Source organism: Notolepis coatsorum, assembly GCF_963971535.1.
Source record: "Notolepis coatsorum genome assembly, chromosome: 4".
Classification (NCBI taxonomy): Eukaryota; Metazoa; Chordata; class Actinopteri; order Aulopiformes; family Paralepididae; genus Notolepis; species Notolepis coatsorum.
Genome location: NC_140168.1, coordinates 3740295 through 3767794, shown reverse-complemented (window position 1 = coordinate 3767794; position 27500 = coordinate 3740295). Strand labels below are relative to the sequence as shown.

The window sequence follows — 27500 nt, the reverse complement described above, 5'->3', positions numbered from 1 at the left end:
CTAATCAAACATATAATAATAATAATAAATTCAATTTGTACCGCACTTTATATTTTGTGGAAATCTCAAAGTGCTACAGGAGATAAAGATAAAAAGTTAAATGAATAAAACAATTAAAATGAATAAAAACAACCAATGAAATGGAAGAACATAAAAAAAATAATAATAAAATGAATAGAAGTAAAAAATTTATTCAGGCAAAAGCCTTGGTAAAAAGAAATCTTTTTAGGCCCCTTTTATGTATATTATAATATAATATTATATTATGTCACTTCCGCCCTTTTATTTGCGCCATTTTGGATCGGGCAGTTTCCTCCCCCAGGCTGCAGCAGCGGGGTGTAGCGGCTGTATTGTCTGTCCGTCAGAGAGAGAGAGAGGAGCGGCGTGTCAGCAGCAGCAGAAGCAGCAGCAGCTCCACCGTCACCGGGACAGTTCACACACGGTCTGCCTGGATGTGAGGAGGGGACCCCCGCCGGAGTATTCTGAACAACATCGGGAGGACGGACGGACGGACGCTAAATATTCACCCCGTGAATGGAGGTTAATAATAAATGAGATATAAATGAGAGCAGCGTCCGTGGCTCTCCATCCCCGTGTCTGTGCCGAGCAGAAGGAGAGAGCGAGAATAATAACCCGTGAAGAGGAGGAGGAGGGGAGACGGTTCGGTCGGTCGGTCCGCCACTCCTCTCTCGCCGGGCGGGTGTTCCAGTGTGGTGGCCGCCGGGGTCACTTGGAGTCGGAGAGGAGGAAGAGAGAGAGAGAGTGCCCGGCCGCGACACACACACTGCCCCGCGGCTGTTGTTGTTGGGGTCGTCGTGACACATTTCAACCGGGACCGGGAGCGTTTGGACCGGACCATTAAAACCAGGTAAAGAAACAAACTTGACGGCAACACGGCAGAGCTACTTCTCTCTGAGCCCGCGCTGGTTGTGCGATGCCGCTCGTCCGTCACTCACACCGGGAAGGGAGAGTCACTCACACCGGGGAGGGAGAGTCACTCACACCGGGGAGAGAGAGTCGCGAGCTACAGTAGTAAAGAGCAGCTCATGTAACTCTAGTCATGTTAGTGCTATTTTGCCTAATTTAATTTTTAATTTTAATTTTTCTTAAACACGTCTAGTTGTGCTGTTGGTTTCTCTGTGTGTAGCAACACTCTTGGCCCCAAACTGTTCTTCTCCGTTAGCGGGACGTTTATTATGTTCGTCTCTGGAGGAGCCCATGTTGTTAGCCTCGAGCTAGCGAGGCTAACATGCTCAGCTAGCGAGGCTAACATGCTCAGCTAGCGAGGCTAACATGCTCAGCTAGCGAGGCTAACATGCGCAGCTAGCGCGGTGCCTCTTCTTTGTCAGTCGAGCTGCTGCTGCTGATCACAGCTATCGATCCGGATATTACCACCAGATGTTGGGTTATTATTGAGATCAGATCAGATCCACACACGGACCGGACCGCGAGGTAACTATGGTTACATTATAGTGCTGCTGGTCGCGCCAGAGATTCGAGGATATAATAATGGTTAACAACTCTAATCCTGTATCAGCGCTCACTGAGTCGAGCTAACTTAACACCGTTTTTGTTTTGACTTGGAACAACAAATGTCGCCCATCATCATCATCGTCGTGTGGCCGGTTTGTAATATGATAATGTAATGATCTTAATTTTGTTATATCGGACAGGCATATATAAGCATTATGCTTCAGTCTGTACCTTTTCAGTCAAATATTGTTAAATGATGGTGTATATTGTATTGTGTTAGATGACTGAATAAACGACTACTACTACTATCTAGATCAGTCGCCAATCACTGGACGTTAGTTCTTATAATAATAACCATACGTGGACTGGGAAAGTGAGCATGAATTGATAATCATAAGTTATTAAACAACTGTATTATTAGTGAGCAGGTGACACGGGGGTCGTGATTCGGGGGGCAGTAGGTGATGTCAGCTGGCCAGGCCAAGTGGTAGACCACCACCCTCCTCTTCCAATGGACAGGTGTGCTGTCCAGTGTCATACACATTGCCTAGTTGTGAAAGGGAGATCGAGGGCTACTTCCTTCAGACATTACTTCCAGTGTTTTTTTTTTTTTTTTTTTAATTATTATTATATATATATTTTTATTTTAACGTCTCAACTTTTATATCTGGGCTCTGGAGTCTAATGGATGTTGTTATTGATGACACCAATCATATGCTGCTGCTGCTTGCTTACCCTCACATATACTTGATACAAAATGTGAGGGATTTATTATGTAGATCAGATGGTATTGACCAGAGCACAGGATATCCTGTTGTTGTTGTTGTTGACACGCCGTGTGAGCCATAAATAAGAAGCGCAGGTAGCTGAAGTGAAAGGTGTGCAGGTACAGTAGCCTTCGTCTCCTTTACTCGCCTCCTCAACATTAAGAGGAAAAACAGTTTGGAGCCAACTAGCTGTAGCAGGGCTGAGTGTGCTCCTCGAGTCTTCTCCTCCCTCCCTCTCTCCCCCTCCCTCCCAATCCTCCTACTCATTCTCTCTCCCCTTGGCTTTTCTTTCTCCTTCTCTCCCTCCCTCCCTCCCTCCCTTTCTCCTCCCCTCCCCCTCTCTGCCTGTTCCTTCCTCCCCCACCCCCCCCCCCCTCCTTCTCTCACCCACCCCCCTCCTGCTCTCACCCTCTTCCCATTTCCTCCTCTCCTCTGCCCTCCCCACCCCCTCACCCTCCTCCTCCTCTCAGCCTGTCTCTCCGCCCCCTCCACCTCCCTCCCTCCCTCTCTCTCCCTCGTCATCTCCTTTCCTCTCATCTCCTTCACTCCCCACCCTCGCTCACTCACCCTCCCCTCCCTCTCTCCCTTTCCTCTCATCTCCCTCTCTCCCCTCCCCCATCCTCTCTCGCTCACTCTCCTCGCTTACTCACTCACCCTCCCCTCCCCCTTCCCTCATCTCTCCGCTTCTGTCCCTCCCCTTCCCACCCCCCTCCCTCCCTTCCTCCCTCCCTCCCTCTCTCCCTCCCTCCCTCCCTCCCTCCCCCCTCCTCTACTGCAGACATATTGTAGAGGCTGCTGCTGACTCAATAGGAGGCGCCATTCTGTGATTGCATAGTGAGGCCAGGCTGAGCAGAGGGAGGTTTACATAATGGAGGGAGGCCTGCTCTCTAGCGCCATCTAACAGCAATGGGAGGAAGCAGGGGAGAGAGAGAGGGAGGGAGGGAGGGAGTGAGCGCGAAAGAGAGAGGAAGTGTGCATGGGTGTGTGTGTATCTGTCTCTCGCTCACCCCTCCCCTCTCTGTTTGCCTGTGTGTATGTGAGACAGGCAGCAGACTGGCAAGGAAGCCAGCCAGTCAGACAGACACTCTCAGACAGAGACACACAGACATTGAGCTTCCCTCTAGTCTAAACCTATACTGTGCCCAACTAGTGTATAACCATTACACTGTCTCTCTTGTGGTAGCTTCTTCTAGCAGGGGGGTAGCTTAAGCATCAAAGAGTGGATTGGAATTATTTAAGGTCAAGCTGCTGCTGTTGTCATCACTGAGCCATCTTTTTTGGGGGGGGGGGGGGGGGGGCATCATGCATTGTTGACCTTTGACCCCTTGACCTAATTACACTACGCACAATGTGAATAAAGAAATCAGGCAGGGTTTGGCTTACTGGATAAAAATGTTCTGTGGTTAACTCCGGTGTCGGTGGTGGACTTGCCTCAGCTACGTTTGGGGTGGCCATCCACTGTGGCTGCCTGCTTTACCAACAACCAACTAGCCTTTTCAAGGCAGGCAGCGTCCATACGACGGTGAGACGTGGAGGAGCAGCTAGGTGAGAGGAGGAGGAGCTAGGTGAGAGGAGGAGGAGCTAGGTGAGAGGAGGAGGAGCTAGGTGAGAGGAGGAGGAGCAGCTAGGTGAGAGGAGGAGGAGCTAGGTGAGAGGAGGAGGAGCTAGGTGAGAGGAGGAGGAGCAGCTAGGTGAGAGGAGGAGGAGCTAGGTGAGAGGAGGAGGAGCTATGTGAGAGGAGGAGGAGCAGCTAGGTGAGAGGAGGAGCTAGGTGAGAGGAGGAGGAGCTAGGTGAGAGGAGGAGCTAGGTGAGATGAGGAGGAGGAGCTAGGTGAGAGGAGGAGGAGCTAGGTGAGAGGAGGAGGAGCTAGGTGAGAGGAGGAGGAGCTAGGTGAGAGGAGGAGGAGCAGCTAGGTGAGAGGAGGAGCTAGGTGAGAGGAGGAGGAGCTAGGTGAGAGGAGGAGCTAGGTGAGATGAGGAGGAGGAGCTAGGTGAGAGGAGGAGGAGGAGCTAGGTGAGAGGAGGAGGAGGAGCTAGGTGAGAGGAGGAGGAGCTAGGTGAGAGGAGGAGGAGCTAGGTGAGAGGAGGAGGAGCTAGGTGAGAGGAGGAGGAGCTAGGTGAGATGAGGAGGAGGAGCTAGGTGAGAGGAGGAGCTAGGTGAGATGAGGAGGAGGAGCTAGGTGAGAGGAGGAGCTAGGTGAGAGGAGGAGGAGCAGCTAGGTGAGAGGAGGAGCTAGGTGAGAGGAGGAGGAGCTAGGTGAGAGGAGGAGCTAGGTGAGATGAGGAGGAGCTAGGTGAGAGGAGGAGGAGGAGCTAGGTGAGAGGAGGAGGAGCTAGGTGAAAGGAGGAGGAGCTAGGTGAGAGGAGGAGGAGCTAGGTGAGAGGAGGAGGAGCTAGGTGAGATGAGGAGGAGGAGCTAGGTGAGAGGAGGAGGAGCTAGGTGAGAGGAGGAGCAGCTAGGTGAGAGGAGGAGCTAGGTGAGAGGAGGAGGAGCTAGGTGAGAGGAGGAGCTAGGTGAGAGGAGGAGCAGCTAGGTGAGGGGAGGAGGAGGAGCTAGGTGAGAGGATGAGGAGGAGCTAGGTGAGAGGAGGAGGAGCTAGGAGGAGCAGCTAGGTGAGAGGAGGAGCAGATAGGTGAGAGGAGGAGGAGCTAGGTGAGAGGAGGAGGAGCTAGGTGAGAGGAGGAGCAGCTAGGTGAGAGGAGGAGGAGCTAGGTGAGAGGAGGAGCAGCTAGGTGAGACGAGGAGGGGCTATGTGAGAGGAGGAGCAGCTAGGTGAGACGAGGAGGAGGAGGGGCTAGGTGAGAGGAGGAGGAGCTAGGTGAGAGGAGGAGGAGCTAGTTGAACCATATTAGTCTGTGGGACTTTGGAATAGTGTCCCTTCAAAATATCAACACTATCTCCGAAGGCTCTTTTGGGAGCTGCCGCTGCCCCTGTGGGCAGACAGATTGCCAGACACTCCACACACAGACACCATACAATGTGGTAGAAATGGTAACAACATACGACTTGGCACTTGTTCTCACCAAAATGTTCTGTTTTTATCCCAATGAATTCCAAAAAATGGTCATTGATAAATGCATTTATTTTGAGTATGCATGTCTTAACAATTCTACAATGTGTTAAATGGTAACATTACGTAGCCATCTGATACACACTCTGAACAATAGTAGTGGCATATCTCAAATGCTCCTGAATGTCTCAAATTAGTTGGCAATTATGATTCCTAAATCGCATGGCAATAATCTACCTTTTCATTCCAAGACTTGAGAAATCATTCGGAACTGTCCTTTTCATTGGTCGCCGGCATGGAAGCCCTTTGACCGTCCCGCCCCCCGAAATAGTTCAGCGCGGTTCAACTTTGGCCGGCTGGGGTGCGCGCGTGCGTGCCCTGGGTCGAGCGCGCTCCTCCTCACTCCGCCCGGCGAGCAGGACCGCCGCGCTCTGCATGACCGCTCGCCTCTCATCGAAAACCAATGCCCGCTGGGCGGCAATCGCTTACCGTCTCAAAAGCCCCCGTACTAATCCATGTCGGTATGTTAAGTGCATGTCACAGTTTAACACTTGCCAGACAAACCTGGGCGCTTTGCGAAAATATGGGCGAAGTAAAAAAAAAAAAAATTTAAAAAAAAGCCCCGCCTGGGTTGCAGACTTGATAGGCAGCCTAATATAACGACCTCATCGAAAGACGCAAAAGAAGAAAACATTTGATTACGTTGGATTCAAATGTCATGTATATGTCGGATGACTGAGGGCCGCGTGCGTCGGTGTGTTTTGGGAGAGATGACTCGCGCGGCGTGAAACTAAACGGATGCACGCGGGTGGGTACAAAAATGACCTGGGCGGGCCAACGTCTGCGCGGGCTGGAGTCCAACACTGATCAGCTGCGTCCTCTTTGAGCAAAAATCTTGGGATGCCTTTTTGCACCAGTGAGGCTTCCTCTTCAGGGGGGCGCACACACCGGTCAGCCCGCCTCAGTCCCGGGCTTTGGGTGTCTGCCGATACCGATCCGGTTGTTGTTGTTGTTGTTTAATTAACACTTCTCTGCCAGGCTTATGTACATCATTATACCATCCTCTGCCAGCTCTATTTGTCTATGGAGAAGTTCCCCTTCTTTGCAGGGCTATAACTTTTTAAATTGTATTGCTAAATTGACATTACTATGGCCCATTCAACGTCAATTATCTATCGTTCAGGATGTGGGAACGTTATACTTTTTCATTCACATATTCATACTAAAATACGGTCTAAAGTATAAATATGTTTTTATCGTTTTCTGCAGCATTCTGCAGAACGTGATTTATAGCCCTAAATGCATTATATTGATGATCAACTACAGTTTGATAACGATCAGCGCGAGATAAAACATTTCAAATGGACGTGCTTCTAGAAGTTACTACTTATCATCTGATGTTGACCGGATGGGGGGGGGGGGTCGTTTATAATTCCGTGGCCAACGTTAGATGATTCATCTAGTGTGGGTGATATGATCATTAGAGCAGTTTGTATCGAACACGGTAAAAAAAAACGCTGAAACTCACCGCAGCTTCCTCGTAGCGTTGGGCGATGAGCGTGGAGCAAAAATATTCCTATTATGGGATGTTGAAATATGCGATCCATCTCCAGGTTGTATAATAGTATATAAATCATGTTGTTTATCGAGTTATTGGTAACGGATCACTATCCATTGTGTCGCGCTCGAGTCCCGGGACCTATAGCGAGTGATCGGACCGAATTTAAATGAGCACCAGTTTCCGTTTCCGGTTTGGGCGATCCGCCGATCGGCCACCAGATGGCGCTCTTGAACCGTTGGAGAGTTGAGAGGGGATCAACAGTAGATCTCAAGTCTCCGGGGGAGAAATATGATTGCGATCACAGATTTTTGAAATATTGATCTCAATGACGTGTTACAGCGTCATTGGCAGAATGAGCATGGCGAGCAATGACGAGTTTAGGCGTCCTTGGCGGATAAAGTGTTAAAGATAATAATTTAAATACAAAAATATTAGCATAATGTAATATTTTAATTTAAAATAAGCAGGTACACACTACATGCGTCATTATGATCAATCTAAAAGCAATACAACCAACCAACCCAAGCAAGATGTTCTCATACATTTTCAATACATAAACGTAACAGCCAAAACGTATTGGGCAACCAGGTTTGTGGCTTCTGTGGGGCCTTAAGCCCAGCTAGTTCAGAAATGTGTCCCGCCCCAATGACTGATTGACAGCATGGTGTGTTGATACGAGACTCTTCCTGTACTTTTATAAACCTTTATTTATCCAGGCAAGCAATTCTTACAAAAGCAGCCTGTCCAAAAAGCTAAGGCCTTTTGTGCGAAGGGGGAGTGGGAGGCTGTAACAAAAACAAGGTTATGTACATGCATACAAGTAAATACAATACAAAATGACAGTAGCAATAGTATACAAGAAGGACAACAATAAATAAGGGAGAGAGAATGAAAGGGAGAGAGGGGAAAAAGAGAAAGGAAGAGTGAGAACCAGGGGGAGAGCGAGAACCAGAGAGAGAGAGAGAGGAAAGGGGTACACATTGCTTATTGGACTAATCAAGGCAATAATGGATCTATAATGGCTCCTGGAGGGGTTTTAGTTGACGAGCCACCATGGTAGGTCTATTCTGTCTTGCAATCTAAAAAGAAACTAGTCGTGGTTAGCTTTGGCTTGGCCCACATTGCACAGTAAGGGTAGTTAGTAGTTAGCTAACAAGCTAATTGTTTTTAGCCACTCAAGAGAAGCAGTAGCTCAGCTGAGACAGGAGCGGGAGGGGAGGGGGGGGGGGGGGCTGACTTGTTGCTAAACCCTTAAGCCATATTCTATTATACTCATCGTTATTGCTATAATATCAGGCTTGTTGGGGCCAACTCCAAATGTTTATTATAACATGATCGGGATCATCCCTATGTTCCCCGGGTCCTATGTTCCCCGGGTTCTATGTTCCCCGCTTTGATTGATTAATAGATTGAAAATTTTATAAATTTTTATTATTTTATTAATGATTAATGTCTGCCTTGTTTCGAACGGGTAAGCTTAGGCCCTCTTTCAAACTGGTTAAGGTTAGAGTTTGGAATCAGGGCTGTGTCTAAAATGTTCAATCAATCAATCAAAGCAGGGAACATAGTACCCGGGGAACATAGTACCCGGGGAACATATAGGACCCGGGGAACATAAGACATGCTCCCACATGATAAACCACTGACTTTGAGACGGTAGCTCGTTCGGCTAACGGGTCGATACGTAAACACACAATACATGAGACTAGAGACCGTCGCAGACACCGCTTGTATTTCAGGAAGGACCTGGTCGATGCCGTGCTGTAGACTAGATACGTAGCCCAAGCCAAGCCAAGGCCTCTCTTGGCCCTGTTGTGGGAAAGTGGTTAATGATGAAAGGTTATATCCTCCGGACCAGGAGCAGAGTGGCGCGGTCATTCGATACCAAATCTGAAGGCCCTCCTTAAGTAGTTAAATCTCATCGGTATCGGCCGAGCCAATAAGCATGTTTTTGTTCCAGAACAAACTTCTGTTCAAACCACTACCGCTATCCAAAATGTAACAAAGCCTCCCGATTGGCTCGTGCAGAACATTGGCCACCCGGACCCGGTATCGAAAGGTCTTCAAAACGACACTAGCCCCTAAGTCACAAACGGGTGTCCCCCTCTGTCTCCAGGGGAGGGTGAAGAGGAGAGAGTAGGCTCTCCCAGTCTCAGGGGTGTTGTAGATGCATCTGTCCTCCTGTCGATGCGTGGTGGTGATCATGTGACGTGTGTCCCCACTAAGATCAGACGACCCAGATGTTGCAGGCTCACCTGTTGCTCCCATGTGGCCGAGCCCAGCTGTTTCTGACGATGGCACCTGCTCAGCAGGCAAGAGAAGGCCATGGTTCCTCTCCCGTGTGCACTCTTACCGTGGTGGTGGGCCACCAAGCCAAAAATTACTCTTAATAAAATTAGGCCTATATTATACGAGAAGTAAACAAACCGCTTCCTGGTGAAAATAGCTGTAAATCTGCGGCATCTCGTCTCTCTCCATCCTGTAATGAATTCCTGGCGTTGCGATCGCATTGGAGAGTATAGGAAAAAGTTGATTTTATTTTGTTTATATCTGTGTGTTACCGAGGCAACAGGGCTGTCGGTGTGCACAGGGGCTAATATATAGAATTTTAGCTCCATATATTTACAGCATATATGTGTATACTTGCATACAATCCTTCTATATACCTACCAGTACTTATACACCTGCGTATAACTCTGTATGATGGCATTTACAATAATGCTGTATATACATATCCACATACCTGCATATAATCCTTTTTACATATCTGTAAATACTATATTTATAACCGTACATATCCCTTACCTACTCTTACTAGTTGCTGCTGGCCAGTATGACTTACTTTCTTACTACCATAGTGTCTTTATACCTCTATCACTTGTCTTGCATATTAATACTACAACTCTGTACATACATCTGATTAGCACTATTACTTAGTAGTACTAATTAACTTTTTTTGCACATAGCACTGGTGCTACAGAGGTTGATAGTTTTGTAGCACAGGCCAAAATCTTGTAGCACAAGTATAAAACGTGTTATATTTGTAACAGTCACAAATGTGCCTATTGTATTTGTGTTATTTAGTTGCAGTGCCATGTTTGGCTGTCATTTTCATGCCGACAAGTTGACGTCACACAGCCAGACACGTTACGTGTAAGGAATTATGGGATTTGGTGTTGGGTGTATGGACTCTACTAGGGGTGGGAATCACCAGTTTCATCACGATATGATATAGATTCTTTGGACGATGATACGATATTTGCCGATATCTGCCACGATACGATGCAGGTGCCTAAATCCATTCATCGCACAGACCGATGTTGCTGTAGCACGTGCAACATATATCTCGCACTGTACAGCCCTGTTTTATACCCAGTTTAATCACCTGTACATTGTATATTACTGTTACACTTTACTGTTACATTTGCACTCTGGTCGGATGCCAAGCGTCTTTTCCTTGTACTGTACTTGACAATAAATTTGGATGTAATCTATTGCGTGCAGGGCTGGTGTACAGTGGGGGGGGGGGGCTGGTGTACAGTGGGGGGGGGGGGGGGGCTGGTGTACAGTGGGGGGGGGGGTGTACAGTGGGGAGAACCGTTGTGCAGAGAAACACTTTAAGAAGGTTAACCCTTTACTATCACGTAGTGTGATAGTAAAGGGTTAACCTGCTGTTGTGTGGCAGTGAAAGCGTTAACCTTCCGTGTAGTGTCGCAGTGAAAGGGTTAATGGTATTACAGCACCAACAAGACGAGACATCGAGACAGGCTGCTTGTTTACGTGTTAACACTTTGACTGCCTAAAAACGCTTTACAGCGTCATTGCTGGCCATGCTAAAGTTGCCGGGGGACGCTGTACAGCGTCCTTATATCAATATTTCAAAAATCTGGAATCGGATTCATATTCCCCCTCCGCTGGCCTGATATCCACCAGCAGGACCCACTGAGCTCTCTGGCGGTTCAGGAGCGCCATCTGGTGGCCGATCGGCGCAACCGCTTAACAGGAAGCGCAGTAGAGGTTTTGCTGGTCGGCCCTATTACTTCCGGCCACTCGGTATAGGTTCCGGCACTCTAGCTCGTCACTCTACATAGCGATCGATTGCCAATAACTCGATAAACAACATGATTTGGACGTATATACCATTATACAAGCTGGAGATGGACCGGGTAATAATATATCCCATAATGATAAAATTTCTACTCGACGATGATCGCCCAACGGCGCGCGGAGACTGGGGTGAGTTTCAGCGTGTAACGTTACCATCTTCGATACTAACTGCTTTTATCAACATTTGACCCACATTAGATGATTGGTATAACGCTGCCCACGGAATTATAAACGCCCCCTCGCCCATCCGGTCAACATCAGATGACGTGTAGTAACTTCTAGAAGTACGTCTAGTTGGAATTTTTTATATCGCGCTGATTGCCATCAAACTGTATTTCATCATCAATATAATGCATTTGGGGCTATATATCACGTTCTGGAAAAAGTTGCAGAAAGAGATGAAAACATACTTATACATTAGACCATACTTTACTATGAATATGTGAATGAAAAAGTTTAACGTTGCTACACAATGAACAATACATATAGGACTTTGAATGGGCCCTAATAATGGCAATGTAGCAATAGAATTTAAAAAGTTATAGCCCTGCAAAGAAGGGGACTTTCTCCATAGACAAATAGCGCTGGCAATCTATGGTATATCATTAATTTAACCCAAGGCAACCAAAGTGTTAATGTAAACATTGAGATCCAGCGGAGAGTTAGTTCCACTGGTCTGACTGCCACCCCCACACACCCTCTCTTACCACAACAGTGGGAAGCAATTGGACGAAACACTGCATCTGCTAAATTATTCAAATTTCAAACCTTTATTTAAACTACAGAAAGGCAACCGAGGTTTCCCTCATTTACAGTCACGTGACTCATGTCGAGTGTACACGCAGAAATGATCAAATTATTGAAATTAACGAGAAAGATAAAATCATAACAACAAGACAACAAGATGAGGCAAAAAGCAAGGATAACTAATCAATTAAAACACGTACATCTTGATGACAAAGGTTGGCGATCTAGGTTTTAAACTCTGCAACAGAGAGGGGAGAATCTCAAGCTTTAAGGACTGTTGCAGTTCATTCCATGACCTAGAGGGGCATCATAGCAAAATGCAGATTTACCCTGTTCAGCCTTAACACATTGAGTGCCACACCCCCTTTGACCATATATGGGCTAGAGTGCCAGCACTGAAGTCAATGGGAGGTCGGGGAAATTTGCGAAGGCTTAAACTATATCTTAAATTATGGCTATGGCTGGGTCTAAAACACCCCTTGCTTATCAATGACTTGCTTGCAGTCAACATGTACGAAACAAACGGATTGTTTTTTCATCAGTACATTTCCGTTTTGAATACGAGCATAGTTTTGGAGAGTTCTAGTAATTCCAGAGAAATTCCGCGATAATAGCTCTTTAGTGGAATACACAAAACACGTTGTCATTTTTCTGCTGATTTATGAATCGTTTTCAAATAAATGCTAGATTATCGATAGTATATGTGTACTTATGCACGCTAGAGAAGCGGGCTGAAAAATCTATTATCCATGACCTGGTCAGCGCTAACGTCATACACAGACACGCTGCGATGGCTGAGAAAAAAACATCTGATTAACCCAATACTGGTAAAATATAGTTTATTGATCCAACGTTATAGCACCAAAACACATAATCGATGCTGCTCAGAGCCTCGCCAGTGAACGTGATAACACAATACTGCTTGCCAGAGAAGGGAAAACCCCGGACCGGACTTTTTTTCTGATGCACATGGCCACCCAATCCAATCCAATGATGTGCATTACCATCCGGGAGACGATAGGCGGCGGTATTTGCCCTTTTTGAGCTCAGACCCATTCTCAATGATAACGTCAGGCTGAATGGATGAAAAATGAATGGATATTGCTAATAAAAGCAAAAACGAGAAAAAGACGAGAAAACTCGTCATTGGCACTCAACGCATGGCGAGTTAGCACGACTAATCTCGTCGGCGGCACTCAATGTGTTAAGGGTAGCCAGTCACTATAACGTGGGTTCCAAATAAAGAAGCCTATGGCCTCCTAACAGGAGGAGTATGTTGAGTTCTGTTCAGATCATTACGTGTCTCCTTTCCTGGAACATCTGAAATGTCGAGGTTCTTTGTTTACCGATTCACAACTTGGCATTGTTTTACTGATTTATAGGTTCCTGTGTCCAAAACTCAAACCTGTTGTGCAATGGCTACATACACCTGTTGCTGACACTCCTGCTTGTGTGTGTGACGTGTGTGTGTTCTCTCCAGGTGAGGCAGAATGTTCCAGCTCCCTGTCAATAACCTGAGCAGCCTGAGGAAAGCCAGGAGGAATGTCAAGAGGGTTCTGGGAGACATCGGCCTGGAGTTCTGCAGAGACCACATACAGGTGAGCACCGCGCACTCCTGGTTCACCTGCTGCGGGGTCACACTACAGTAGTGTTGTCAAAAATATAGATTTTTCGATACATATCGAATCGATTCTGAATATTTAAAACAGTTGCAATACTCACGATATTTAATTATTCATAAAAAAAAACGAATAGTACAGTAGTCCACACACACATGTGCATTCAGTTAAGTTGGAATATGACTGTAATAAAAACGGTTCAGTTTGTCAGGTACATGCAACACAGATTAGTGTTTACTTAATTTCTAAGATTATATCATTTAGTTATTTTTAAATGTGTGATCTAAAGATAAACAAAGGGTTTTAAAAATGTTATATTTATCTTCTCTTATAGTACCAGAGAGAAGCTGAGGAGAATCAACCAGCAACAAAAGCAAAATTTATAAAAAAATATATATATATATATTTATATATATTTTTCTTTTTTTGACATTTTAAGATTGAACCTTTTCCCCTGTGGTATCAAATTGTATAGAATATCGATACTTTTCAAGGTATCGTATTGAAGTTCGAAATTCCAGTATCGTGACAACACTACACTACAGAAGGTTAACCCTTTACTATCACACTACAGACGGTTAACCCTCTGTAGTGTGATAGTAAAGGGTTAACCTGCTGTAGTGTGGCAGTGAAAGGGTTAACCCTCTGTCGTGTGGCAGTGAAAGGATTAACGTTCTGTATTGTCTCAGTGAAAGGGTTAACCATTTGGTAGTGTGGCAGTGAAAGGGTTAAAAAGTCTTAAATTCACAATTCTCAAGTTAAAGTCTTTTTAAAAGATGTTTAATAAAAAGTCTTAAATTTCATTTGCACAGGTATTACATTTTTGTGGGGGCAGCCCCGGCTGTCGGGACGTGAAATAATATTAAATATATGATAAATTGTCATATTTGGTCATGGAATTTTTATTTAGCGTAAAGTTGTATTTTTTTTAGTGCTGTCAATAGATTAAAAAATATGAACTAATTAATCTCACAATCTTTTTTATATCTACTTTTTCTCCTTATTTTTTTCTATTTTTCTCTTCCCAATTTCGTGTATCCAATTCTCCCCTCCCCTGTCTTGAACGTTGCTCCACTATGCCCCCCACTGGTCGGTTGTAGGGAGGATAGAAGCCTTGCATCACGTGTTCCCTCCGGCGCACAAGGAGGCAGCCTGTCGCATCTTTTCACCTGCCAGCGTGGACTCTCATTGGCGAGGTGTAACGCATGGGAGGCTCACACTACCCTCGCCACTTCCGGTCTCTGCTGTGCAGGCGTCCCCCAACCGACCTGTAGGGGTTGCTGTCCACAACGTCCAATCCCCACCCATCGACTTCTACCTGCTGACTGCCAAATGAGCCAGTATGACGGCCGGCCCAAGCCGAAGGCAATGCTGACACCGGGATTCGAGACCGGAATCTCTTGCATTGGTGACGAGCGCAATCTCCGCTACGCCACCCAGCCGCTTAATCTCACAATTTTCTGTAACTAATCTAGATGAATCTAGATTAAAAATAGCATTTTTCTACTTAAAGGAAAACTCCAACATTTTGGGAAATTAGCTTATTTGCCATCTACCCTGGAGTTAGACAAGAAGATACATACCTTTTTCTTCTCTGTGCGTGCAGTAGGAGTAGGAAGACGTTGGGAACTAGGCTAATGGAGGAACCTACTTCCAGTGACTGACGCTAAGCTAGGCTAACGGTGCACGTCTTCCTACTCCTACTGCATGCACAGAGAAGAAAAAAGTATGTATCTTCTTGTCTAACTCCATGATGGCAAATAAGCTAATTTCCCAAAATGTTGGAGTTTTCCTTTAAGACCGAAGCTAGATTAATTTATTTTAATGCTTTAAATAATTTAAATTAATCTCAAATTAAAGCATTAATTTTGACAGCCCTCATTTTTTTTAAAGGTCTTAAATGTAACTTGTTGAAACCTGCATGAAGATCTAAAGAAGACGTGCTGTGTGTTCCCTACATTCATTGAGTAGCGGTGGCCCCATTGGAAAATGTCCCCTACCGTTCCTCACGCGAGCATCGGCCTTTCAGCCACCGACTAATGCAGTCAGTGGGGTCAGGCTCCCGTCTGTACCAGCTACACATTAGCCAACAGTGTTTGATTTTAACTGGTCTCTATGGTTAATGACATTACAAGTACAACCTGACTGAAGCTCACTGAAACCTACTCCACCGTGCAACACAAAGTATGCTGACAGAGAGGAGCTTGACCCCATTGACTCTGCATTGGTTTGTGGCTAACTAGCTGGAACTAGCTGGAGTTCTGCGTGGATCTTGCTGAGAAATGACACTACCGATCATTTGTATGTAAGGAATAGGGCTAGGGGTCCAATAATATCCTTTTAACTATTCTATTTAAAGACCCCCCTCCACTCAAAAACAAAACCCCTCTTAGAGACATGACTATGACCATGCAGATATTCGTGCAGAACTTGTCACCAGATCACATTTTTCACATTCTTCCCCTCGAGAGGAAGAGCTTCTCTGTATTTCCCTGAAATCCGAGTTGCATGTGTGATGTCACTAATAGGTTGAACCTATCATGAACCAGTATGTGGCAACTTGACACCTTTAGCTTCAGTGTACACAGAAAGCTGAGTAGGTATTGGGTAGGGGTGGTAGGATACATCGATCCAGATCGATATATCGATCTATAATCAATGATCCAATAGGATCGATGCAACTAGTGATGCACCAATGTGAAAATTGTGGCCGATACCGATAACCGATATTAATATTGCTGTTCTGGCCGATACCGATATTTACCGATGTCGATATCTCTGTATAGAAAACACTTTTTTATGATAATCAAATAAAGAGCTATTTTCCAAAACGCATAATTATTTTACTTTTGTAACTTATTTTCAGAAATGACTGATATTTTGAAACTATTTAAGGCCAAAACATGTAAAATATGCGGATATATATATATTTTTTAATATCGGCCCATATCGGCATCGGACCGATACCGATGTGTAAAAAAAAAACTGCCATATCGGCGACCGATATATCGTGCATCACTAGATGCAACGTAAAAAGATCGGTTCATATTGCGATACTCTTATTTTGAAAATCGCGTGGCGAGTCGTATCCGCCCAACAGCACAGCAGTAGCATGTGAAATTCAGAGTAGGGCTACAGAGTGTGCCTATTTTGCGACCCGAAATAAGTCCCTGCTGTTTTTTTTCCGCAAAGACCGAAATTAACGGTACGTTAGCGTAAGCTAACTAAGCTAAGCTAACCCTGATCAGAGCCATAGAGAGAACAGCAGATGTCCATTAGTGGGGACTGGGGAAGGGTGGAGGGGCATTCTCCCTTTCTGTGTGTGTGTGCGTTTGGAAAGTCGGTTTACATTTTTTTTTCAAATTCGCATTTCTCCGTTCACGTTCGAATCTGGTGTTTTTATGTTAATTCTACATTTGAATATAATGTGACAGCCAGCCAAAGCATTGGAACTCGAATTACCTCGAAGTCGCAATTCCAAGTAGCAAACTCGGGCAATGATCTCTCAAATACGAGTTCTCCGAGATGCAGTCATCTTGACGTCATGTCAACACGGCGTCATAGCCTATAAACAATATCGTTTTAACATGTTTGTAATCTTTTTTTTCTTCTTGATCCACTTTTTAGCGCTTAGACCACTGCGCCACCCAGCCGCCTACATGTTTGTAATCTTTAGAAGTAAATAAATTTTTTTTTAATGTTATTCAACAAAGTTTATCTGCATATATTCATTTCAGAAAGCAGCCACACAAACGCCAGCCTCTTGCAGGGGTCTCTGTGACCCCCCCCCCCCTCTGTATTATAAAGCTAACCGTTGGCTCACAACAGAGATGAGATAAGATATTCCTTTATTGATCCTTGGGGAAATTTGGGTGCATGGGAGAGGGGAGGTACAGGTATGGGCAGGGTAATAGTAGAAAGTAGACAATAAAATTGTATATAAAAAAATTATGAGAAAATAAACGGTGTAAACAATATACCGGTAATACCACCACTGCTACTACAGAAATAATTCTAGCGGAATCACTGCCTCCTGTTTTTTTTGTTGTCATTTTCAGTGTTTTACTCTACTCTATGTTCTCTCGTATGTAGCGGTGGGAGGGCACAAATCTTTTATATCGCAGGACCTGTATGAACCCCTGCGTCCGACCTATTCTCCGTTTTATTTCCACCAGCGCTGTCGTGCTTTTTAAATGACGTTTTTTTTTTTAAATACTTTTATTGTGATCGTGCTTTTTTCAATGGGTGAGCAGTGATGGGATGAGCCTCGGTAGGATTTCATCAGTTCAGACTAGGGATGCTCGATATTGGCTTTTTTACCGATATTCCGATATTGTCCAACTCTTAATTTCCGATACCGATATCAACCGATACCGATATATGCAGGGTTTCCCCCCAAAACAACTGAATAATTTCAGGTAACTAATAATTTCACTGGATGCATTCAAAAGGCTTTCTAAATGTAAGCATTATCTGTGCAAAATATGATCATTAAAAAAGTAAAAATTAACATTACATATCTCTTGTTGTTGAATTAAACCAACATGCATACTTTTGACAATAAATAAAATAAGAATTGGTTCTTACTTGCTTGCCTGGGTAAATAAAGGTTAAATAAATGTAAAAAAAAAAATAAAATAAAAAAATATTGTTGTTTTTTATTTTATTTTTACCCATACCGATATTTTCCGATATCACATTTTACTGCCGATATCGGCCGATAATATCTGACATCCCTAGTTCAGACTGTGTTGGTAACTCTTCCTCATCGATCCCGATTCTCTGTTTCTATCAATTCCTTTGACATGTGGGAGAGAGTTGGTTGCACTCGCCTTTTAAAGTAAGTCAGTAACTTACATGAGACCCTCTATCATCATCCATAACCGGCCTTACATGATGAGACTCTTTTCTATGATCCATAACAGGACTTGTATGAGACCATCTCTAGCGTCATAACGGTACTTGCATGAGCTATCATCCATAACCAGGACTGATGGGCAGGTCCCCAATTGGAATTGGTTCACAGCACGACCTAACCCCATGCAACGAGGAAAGGAGGATTTTGTTTTGCTACAGTTTGGAGAAATCCTCCAGCAGTTCCTTTTTTGTTTGTTGTTTTTCTTACCCCTGGCCTCCAAGGCGTTTGATACAAGAGCTCTGAACTAAAAGACTGTGACATGTGATTAGCCCGTCACAGCATGGGCTCTTTCAATGGCCTACTTATTAGGCTCAATATGGTGTGAAACATTGCCAATAGTGTAGGTTTTACATGAGGGTTTAAAATGTGTTAAGAACACAGCCGACATGATGGACAAACAATCAGGCAACGCAAGGAAAACACACTAGTAACTAGTCTTATGTCTTTTTTAATTGACTTGAGATGAAATGGGACTACTGTTTGGTTCGGTATCTACACACACACTGGTATCTACACATCTACTGGTATCTACACACATCTACTGGTATCTACACACATCTACTGGTATCTACACATCTACTGGTATCTACACACATCTACTGGTATCTACACACTGGTATCTACACACTGGTATCTACACACATCTACTGGTATCTACACATCTACTGGTATCTACACACATCTACTGGTATCTACACAGTTTTTTTTTTGTAATACTTTGCCGTAATGTGAACAGATCTTACTGGTTTGGTATTGCACGTGCGTGCGGTGTGTCCATGTCTTGTTCCTCTTCTGTACCGGAGTGTGTCCCCAGTTGAACCGCCTGAGACGCTTGCTTTACTGGAGGTGACGCAAAATGAGGACCGTGCGTGATGTCAAGTGAACACCAGGAATAGGCTTTGTGTCAGTATTATGTTAATATGTCGAACACTGGTCCGATTGGAAGCAGCCCAAGGTTCTGACACCGTGTACCGCATGCCGTTAACTAAGAGTCTCGATGGTTAGCTCACCGCACTCCTCTTGACCGAGTTCTGTTTGATTGTCATTAGTTTCTGGTTAGGTACCGATTGTTTATTGGTTTAGTTTGTTACTGATGTTTAGTTGGGTGCTCATGTTTAGTTATTTCATTGGTTTAGGTACTGGTGTTTAGTTATTTCTTTGGTTTAGGTATTGATGTTTAGTTATTACTTTGGTTAGGGTACAGATGTTTAGTTATTTCTTTGGTTTAGGTACTGGTGTTTAGTTATTTCTTTGGTTTAGGTATTGATGTTTAGTTATTACTTTGGTTAGGGTACAGATGTTTAGTTATTTCTTTGGTTTAGGTATTGATGTTTAGTTATTTCTTTGGTTTAGGTATTGATGTTTAGTTATTTCTTTGGTTTAGGTATTGATGTTTAGTTATTTCTTTGGTTTAGGTATTGATGTTTAGTTATTACTTTGGTTAGGGTACAGATGTTTAGTTATTTCTTTGGTTTAGGTATTGATGTTTAGTTATTACTTTGGGTAGGATACAGATGTTTAGTTATTTCTTTGGTTTAGGTATTGATGTTTAGCTTTAGTTATTACTTTGGTTAGGGTACAGATGTTTAGTGGTTTGTTTTGGTAATGATGATGATGATTTCCTTTTTGTTTTCCTATAGGACTATAAAGACTACGTTCCACCTGATGTTTACATCAAGCATACTAACTGGGATGATGTGTGCATGTGGGACCCTTCACAGACCAAAGTCCAGGTGAGTCACTCACTCACTCACTCACTCACTCACTCGCATTAGGGGTGTAACGGTACACAAAAACACCACGGTTCGGTACGTACCTCGGTTTTGAAGTCGCGGTTCGGGTTTTCGGTACAGTGGGGGGGGGAGTTTGGCTTTCCATGTTCCACTCAGGGGTGATGTAGTGTGCAGTAACTAATTGTACTTGTAGGGCTGTCAACGGATATTATATATTGAAATTAATAATCGACTTGTAAAGAAAAGAAAAAATTATAATAATTATATTAGATTGGTGCGGCTGGGTGGCGCAGCGGACATTGCGCTCGTCACCAACGCAAGAGACACCGGGTTCAAATCCGGCTGTCGGCGTTGCCTCCGGCTTTGGCCGGCCGTCATACTAGCTCAATTGGCGGAGTCAGCGGGAGGAGAGTCGATGGGTGGTAATTAGGGATGCACGATAATTATCGGGCCGATATCAGCAATTATGACGTCATCCCGATAAACTCGATAACGTTATTAATAGCTCCGATAATATAATATATTTTTTGGTAAAAAAAAATGCGGTGTGGGTGAATTGGAATGAAGTGCATTTGTTTTGACTAAAGTCTCCTCCCGTTTTGTCAGTACTGTGCTACGACTGACAGCGTGTGGTTTAGGAACAGGGCGTTTTACACGAATCCAGCGCTCCCTTTCTTGGCTGTGACGTAGCCACGCAAGTTAACGTTAACAACAAAGATGGCCGCGTCGGTACTCGGAGTTTCAGAGTAAAAAGATTGCTTGCTATTTGTAATAAATGCAATGCAGACGTTCCACAAGACAGACAGACCGGCGCATGCAGTTCAGCGTCGCGGAGCATTTAGCCTGCTGGCTACCTAGCTCCACTTCAACCAGCATCGGGAGCTCCAGCAGCTTGTCGATCTGCTGGAGCCAGCTAACGTTAGGTTGCTGAGGCTATTAGCACATCGACAAGCTGCTGGATCTCCCGATGCTGGTTGAAGTGGAGCTAGGTAGCCAGCAGGCTAAATGCTCCCGACGACATCAACAAGCTGCTGGAGCCAGCTAACCTTAGCTTGACTGGTTGCTGGCTAACTAATGTAGCTACTCGTCCCGTGAGATAACGGCGCTGCCTGGCTGGTTGTTGGCTAACTAATGAAGCTACTCGTCCCGGGAGATAACGGCGCTGCCTGGCTGGTTGTTGGCTAACTAATGTAGCTACTCGTCCCGTGAGATAACGGCGCTGCCTGGCTGGTTGTTGGCTAACTAATGTAGCTACTCGTCCCGTGAGATAACGGCGCTGCCTGGCTGGTTGTTGGCTAACTAATGTAGCTACTCGTCCCGTGAGATAACGGCGCTGCCTGGCTGGTTGCCCTTCTGTCAAACTTATTTAATTTAGCAAACGACTCGTCAATAGGTACAAGCGGGCTCCCAACACCGTGGCGGTGGTGATGCCGCAGGTGACCCGTTGTGGTGGTGATGTGTCCACTCAAAGCCTCTTTTTCAAGGCTCCGCTTTGAAAAAAGAAGAACAAAAAGCTTCGAGCGTCTTAGGTTGGATGCACCACAAGCTGTTGACTGATTGTGAATTTTCATTTGGAAAAATAAATATGGTCACTTTATCAGTCAAAACTGTTGTCTTGGCTTTTGTTTCTGTTGTCTGGTTAGTTCACATTTAAGTTGGTGTTAAGTTATTGTCCTGGGAAGTCTTTTTATGTATTATTATTGTATTGTGATATGTTTTGTTTCATGTTGAAAAAAAATTTGATAAAAAAAAAATACATTAAAAAAAATGTATAATACAATAAATATCGGTTATCGATATCGGTTATCGGCTTGAGGAGCATAAAGTTATCGGTATCGGTGTCAAAAAAGCAATATCGTGCATCCCTAGTGGTAATCTGGTTGTTGTGGACAGCGACTCCTACAGGTCGCCTGCACAGCAGAGACGGGAAGTAGCGGGGGGCAGCATGAGCCTCCCACGCGTTACACCTCGCCACTGAGAGTCCGCGCTGGCAGGTGAAAAGATGTGACAGGCTGCCTCCTCGTGTACCGTAGGGGACACGTGGTGATGCAAGACTTCTATCCTCCCTACGACCGACCTGTGGGGGGGGGGGGGGGGGGGGCATATGCGAGCAACGTTCATTTTTTACATATGGAATTGACATTTGAATGATTAACTTAAGTCCACATACACATATATAAATGATGATATATATATTAGGGCTGTCAGTTTATCGCGTTAATTAGATTAATTAATTACACAGCAAATTATCGCGTTATGAAAATTAACTCAAAATTAATTACAAAAAAATATATATATATATATTTTTTTTTTATATAATTTGTATTTGTTATCGCATTAATTCCATAAGAACGTAGAATACACATTTACAGACTTTTTTTTAATATGGTCCATTTGCATGTTCTTGGTATCTGATTCTAGGGACATCTATGGATCTCAGGGAATGTATTCCCAGAAATACTGTGTCTGTTACTAGACTTGAGGAAATTGTAATGAACCAAATGAGAATATCAATTAAAAAAAAAATTATCTTTGACTGTGAATAACACCATGCGCAAATTGAAATTGAAATTGAATTGAAAATCTAAGCAAATTAATAGATGGAAGATGATTAAACGGAAGGTTTTGTAGATACAGTACTGAATTCTGCCATCCGGGACACATGCCATTTGAAATATGATTATAGAATATAAAATATCAGGCATAAAATGGTTATGCGATTAAAATGCGATTAATTAGATTAATTAATTACAAATCCTGTAATTAATTAGATAAAAAAAATGTAATCGCCTGACAGCACTAATATATATATATATATATAACTAAAGAAGCCTAACCTCTCGTCCCCCCCCATGTGCCTCCAGGACTACCGGTCGAAGCCCTTCTGCTGCTCCGGCTGCCCCTTCTCCTCCAAGTACTTCTCCGCCTACAAGAGCCACTTCCGCAACGTGCACAGCGAGGACTTCGAGAGCCGCATCCTGCTCAACTGCCCCTACTGCACCTACAACGGCAACAAGAAGACCCTGGAGACCCACATCAAGCTCTTCCACATGCCCAACAACGTCGTCCGGCAGGGCCCGGGGGGCGGCATGGCGGGCGGCGGCGGGATGATGATGAAGGACGGCATGCTGAAGAGGACGGCGGACGGCGTGGAGCAGGCGGTGTACTACTGCAAGAAGTGCACCTACCGGGACCCCCTGTACAATGTGGTGCGCAAGCACATCTACCGGGAACACTTCCAGCACGTGGCACAGCCCTACCTGGTGAAGCCGGGTGAGAAGAGCGCCGCCCAGACCGCCGCCGGCAAGGCGCCGGGCAACGTGGACGGTAGTAGTAACACGACGAACAATGCCAATAGCAACCAGATCCACTGCAAAAAGTGTCTGTTCGTGCCGCGCACCTACGAGGCGCTCGTCCAACACGTCATCGAGGACCACGAGAGGATCGGCTACCAGGTGACCGCCATGATCGGACACACCAACGTGGTGGTGCCCCGGCCCAAGCCCAACGTCATCCTGGTGCCCCAGAAAGGCATGGTGGGCGAGAAGACCATCATCGGGATGGGTCCCAAAGGCGCCGTGATGGCCACCACCAGACCCCTGCACACGCAGCAGCAGCATGGCCGGATCGTCATCCCGTCGAAGGGGGGGGGCCTCAACTCCCACGGCCTCCTGTCGGGCCTGAGGCAGAACACGTTGGGCCTGAAGCCCGGCACCACCCAGTCGTTCTCCATCGGCGGGCAGCAGGTGAGGATCACGCTGCCGGGCAACGCGCAGGTGTCGATGCCCCAGCAGTCGCAGGCGGCGAAGCAGCTCCTCTCCGGCGGCGGCGGCCTGCGGAGCCCCGTGGTGGTCAACGCCTCCTCGTCGTCGTCCCTCAAGTCCAACCCGCTGGGCTCCCGCGTCCAGGCCGCCGCCACCACCATCGTGGCGGCCAAGAAGGGCGGCTCGTCGGTCCTCGGCGGCACGTCCTACACGCAGAAGTGGAAGATCTGCACCATCTGCAACGAGCTGTTCCCCGAGAACGTGTACAGCTCGCACTTCGAGAAGGAGCACCAGGCGGAGAAGGTGCCGGCGGTGGCCAACTACATCATGAAGATCCACAACTTCACCAGCAAGTGTCTGTACTGCAACCGCTACCTGCCCAGCGACACGCTGCTCAACCACATGCTGATCCACGGCCTGTCCTGCCCGCACTGCCGCGCCACCTTCAACGACGTGGAGAAGATGGTGTCGCACATGCGCGCCTCGCACCCAGACGAGAAGGTGGGGCCGCGCACGGACTCTCCGCTGACCTTTGACCTCACCCTGCAGCAGGGCAACCCCAAGAACGTGCAGCTGATCGTCACCACCTACAACATGCGCGACGCGCCGGAGGAGTCGGTGGCGTTCCACACGCAGAACGCCACCATGGGCTCCGTGATGGCGGGCAAGAGGCAGGTGCCTCAGCAGCCGCCCAAGATCCCCGCGGAGGCCGCCGAGGGCTCCCTGCCGAAGGGCGCCCCGCAGGCCGCCGTGCCCTACAAGAAGGACGTGGGCAAGACCCTGTGCCCCCTCTGCTTCTCCATCCTCAAGGGCCCCATCTCGGACGCGCTGGCCCACCACCTGAGGGAGAGGCACCAGGTGATTCAGACGGTCCACCCCGTGGAAAAGAAACTGACCTACAAGTGTATCCACTGCTTGGGGGTTTACACCAGCAACATGACGGCCTCCACCATCACGCTGCACCTGGTGCACTGCCGCGGCGTGGGCAAGACCCAGAACGGACAGGACGGCCGGCAAGCGCCCTCCCCTCGGGTCAGCCAGGCGCAGAGCAGTGGCCTCAAGAGGTCCGGCTTCGAGGGCTCGGAGTCCGGCGGCGGATCGAAACGACGGCGGCCGGGACCTCCCGGGGAGAGGGCCTACCCGCCCGGCGGCTCCTCCTCCTTTGTGGAGAACCCCGACGAACCCGTGGTCCTGGCCCTGGACCCGAAAGGCCACGAGAACGAGTCGTACGAGTCCCGCAAGGCGTTCCTGACGCAGTACTTCAACCGCCAGCCGTATCCCACGCAGCGGGAGGTGGAGAAGCTGGCGTCCAGCCTGTGGCTGTGGAAGTCGGACATCTCCAGCCACTTCGTCAACCGGCGGAGGAAGTGCAACCAGGACTGCGAGACCCAGGCGGCCGGCGTGCTGCTGGGCTTCGACATGGCCGAGATCGGCCGCCTCGGCCACCGCGACGGGGGGGCGGCGGCGGCGTTCGAGCGGGACCGCGCGTACGACGGCAAAGGCGGCGCGGAGCAACGGCGCACCTCTGGCAGACGCGTGGGCGTGTCGGAGCAGGCCCTCCGCAAGCGCAGGGAGCTGCTGACCGCCGCTAGCGGAGGAGGCGTCGCTCGGCCGCCGCCGCCACGGGGGGGGAGGGGGGGGAAGCCGTTGCCGCCGGGAAAGAAGGCTCCGACGACGACCCCCGTCGCCAAGCGCAACGGCTCCGACCGAGCCCTCCGTACGACGACGACGACCAAGACAATCAACAGCACCTTAGAGCAGAGGCGGCCTCTGGACCTCTCCGAGCCCATCGCCATAGACTCTGACAGCAGCGAGGAGGCGGACGAGGAGGAGGACGAGACGGGAGGAAAGGAAGAGCCGGCCCATCTCCGCGGTGCCGATACGATTGTGATCAGCGTAGACGGAGCGAAGGCAGCGGCGGCGACGGAAGCCCAGGTTGTTTCGGACGTAGAGGATCTATCGGACGACGACGACGATGACGATGAGGATGACGATGATGAGGATGATGAGGAGGAGGAGGAGGAGGTCCACATAGAGAACGGCTTCAGGCCCAAAGAGATCCCAGAGAGACGGGCGACGACGAAGGGAAGCGGCAGTCTGCCGATTATTATTCCCAAGTTTGTACCGTCGTCGGCGCGGAGAGGGAAGACCGCGGCCCAGCAACACGTCTGACCGGCGGACTGATACCAACACACACACACACACACACACATGGAGACACACAGCCACACACAGAGACGATGGAGCCGCTCCACGCCAACAACTCTGCCTCACCTGAACTCAACCAACCCGGCTGCACAGCGCCCCCCAGTGGCATCGTCTCGAGAAGGGAGAGCGAAAAAGGAGAGAGCTCTTCCCTTTTCCCGCTCAAAACAAGCCATCCAGTGACATTTACGACGGCTAATGTCAAAAGCTAATGCCAATTTTAAAGGGGCACTTCGCCGAAAAAAAAAAAGACAATGCTGATTTTTCTTTTTGCACATAGTCTCGGCACGCATCCAAAAACTCCCACGTTCATTTAGTTCCAGTTTATTGAGAGTAAATTAGTTTGATGAATGGTGGCCACCGGTGATGATGATGTCGTCGGGGACACCGAATCCTTGTTAATTACAGCACCATGATGTAGATGAGAAAGAAAATAGCAATACTATAATACTCACTTCATTGTGCTGTAATTAACAAAACGCAAAGGATTCAATGGTTTGTAGTTTTTGGGTGTTTTGTTGAGATTATGTGCGACGTGAATCCACACTGTCGCGGCGCGCCCCTCATTAAGCTTCTCGGCAGTACAAGCAGCTAAGAACGATGTAAAGAATTGTGAACGAAGTTTTAATTTCTCTTCTCCCGGAGGGAGGGGAGGTGCAAAGACAACACTGAAGATACACCAAACGATAGACGAAATGTTTCTGCCTTCTACTTTACTTTCACTTAGGGTTCAGATAAGTACTTATTCATGTTGATTTCCTTTTTTTCGGCCACTGAGCTTTTTACGTGTTGTGGCTTGAAACACAAATATCGTTAACTAGCTTTTAAGCAGAGAAGAGAATCTAGATATTTCATTTTTCAAGTAGCTATATTGGACTAGGTAGTGTATATTTGTACAGTCTTTTAGACAATGATTTGGGAGAAGTTGGGATAACGTTACATGTGTTCTTAAAATATTTGCTATTCTTACTGTGTACACGCTAGCCTCATATGTTCTACATTGGTTCGCTAGACAGTAGGTGTCGCTTTGGTGGCTGGTATTTCCTTGTATGTTTTTAAGTTTTTTTTTTTTTTTTTTTTGTCTAAATAATATATCTATATATAAATGCAAATTAAAACAATGTAATTGATTGCTTTACTTTTATACTTTTTTGTTTTGTTTGGGTTCTTTTTGCTGTTGATTTTGACAACGATTATACTTTTATTTGCAGTTAATGAATCTGGTTCTATTGAAAGAACAATGGCTCTCAGTAATTTTCTCACTTTTTTAGGGTAAAGGGGCATTTCCACAAATCTTTGTAGGCTGTGATTGGAAGCATAGACTGTGCTTGCATCGTCTCTTCTCAAATATTTTGACTTTGATCTTATTTGGCCCCTCCCCCCACCCCTCCCAAGACTGGACAGTAACCCACACCTACCGAATGCCCACACAAAAACCGAAAAGGCTTTTTCTTTTGCTATTGATAAAGACAGTTCTGTGTGTATGTTTAATTTGTGACCTTGAATTTGTGTGTATTTGTTTCGTTTGTTTCTCGTTCTGTTCATTTTTTTTTTTTCACTTAAGCATTTATGAACAATAAAGTGCTGTATTGTGC

The 27500-nt window shown here is 46.4% G+C and overlaps 1 protein-coding gene across 1 annotated transcript; it reads left to right on the top strand.

Annotated features, from left to right (window-relative positions):
• The first annotated feature begins 385 nt into the window (after positions 1-385).
• Positions 386-27500, top strand: adnpb (activity-dependent neuroprotector homeobox b). The gene is made up of 4 exons (XM_084312551.1): positions 386-868; positions 13147-13264; positions 19844-19936; positions 22801-27500. Exons 2-4 carry the CDS (start codon positions 13157-13159, stop codon positions 25870-25872), a joined length of 3273 nt encoding a protein of 1090 aa, XP_084168677.1. The 5' UTR covers positions 386-868; positions 13147-13156; the 3' UTR covers positions 25873-27500.

Excerpts from the sequence above, each read along its gene's own strand:
- adnpb (XM_084312551.1), top strand. The coding sequence starts at position 13,157 with ATGTTCCAGCTCCCTGTCAATAACCTGAGCAGCCTGAGGAAAGCCAGG. Across the intron at positions 13,265-19,843 it reads TCTGCAGAGACCACATACAG|GACTATAAAGACTACGTTCC; the intron begins GTGAGCACCGCG and ends GTTTTCCTATAG. Across the intron at positions 19,937-22,800 it reads CTTCACAGACCAAAGTCCAG|GACTACCGGTCGAAGCCCTT; the intron begins GTGAGTCACTCA and ends ATGTGCCTCCAG.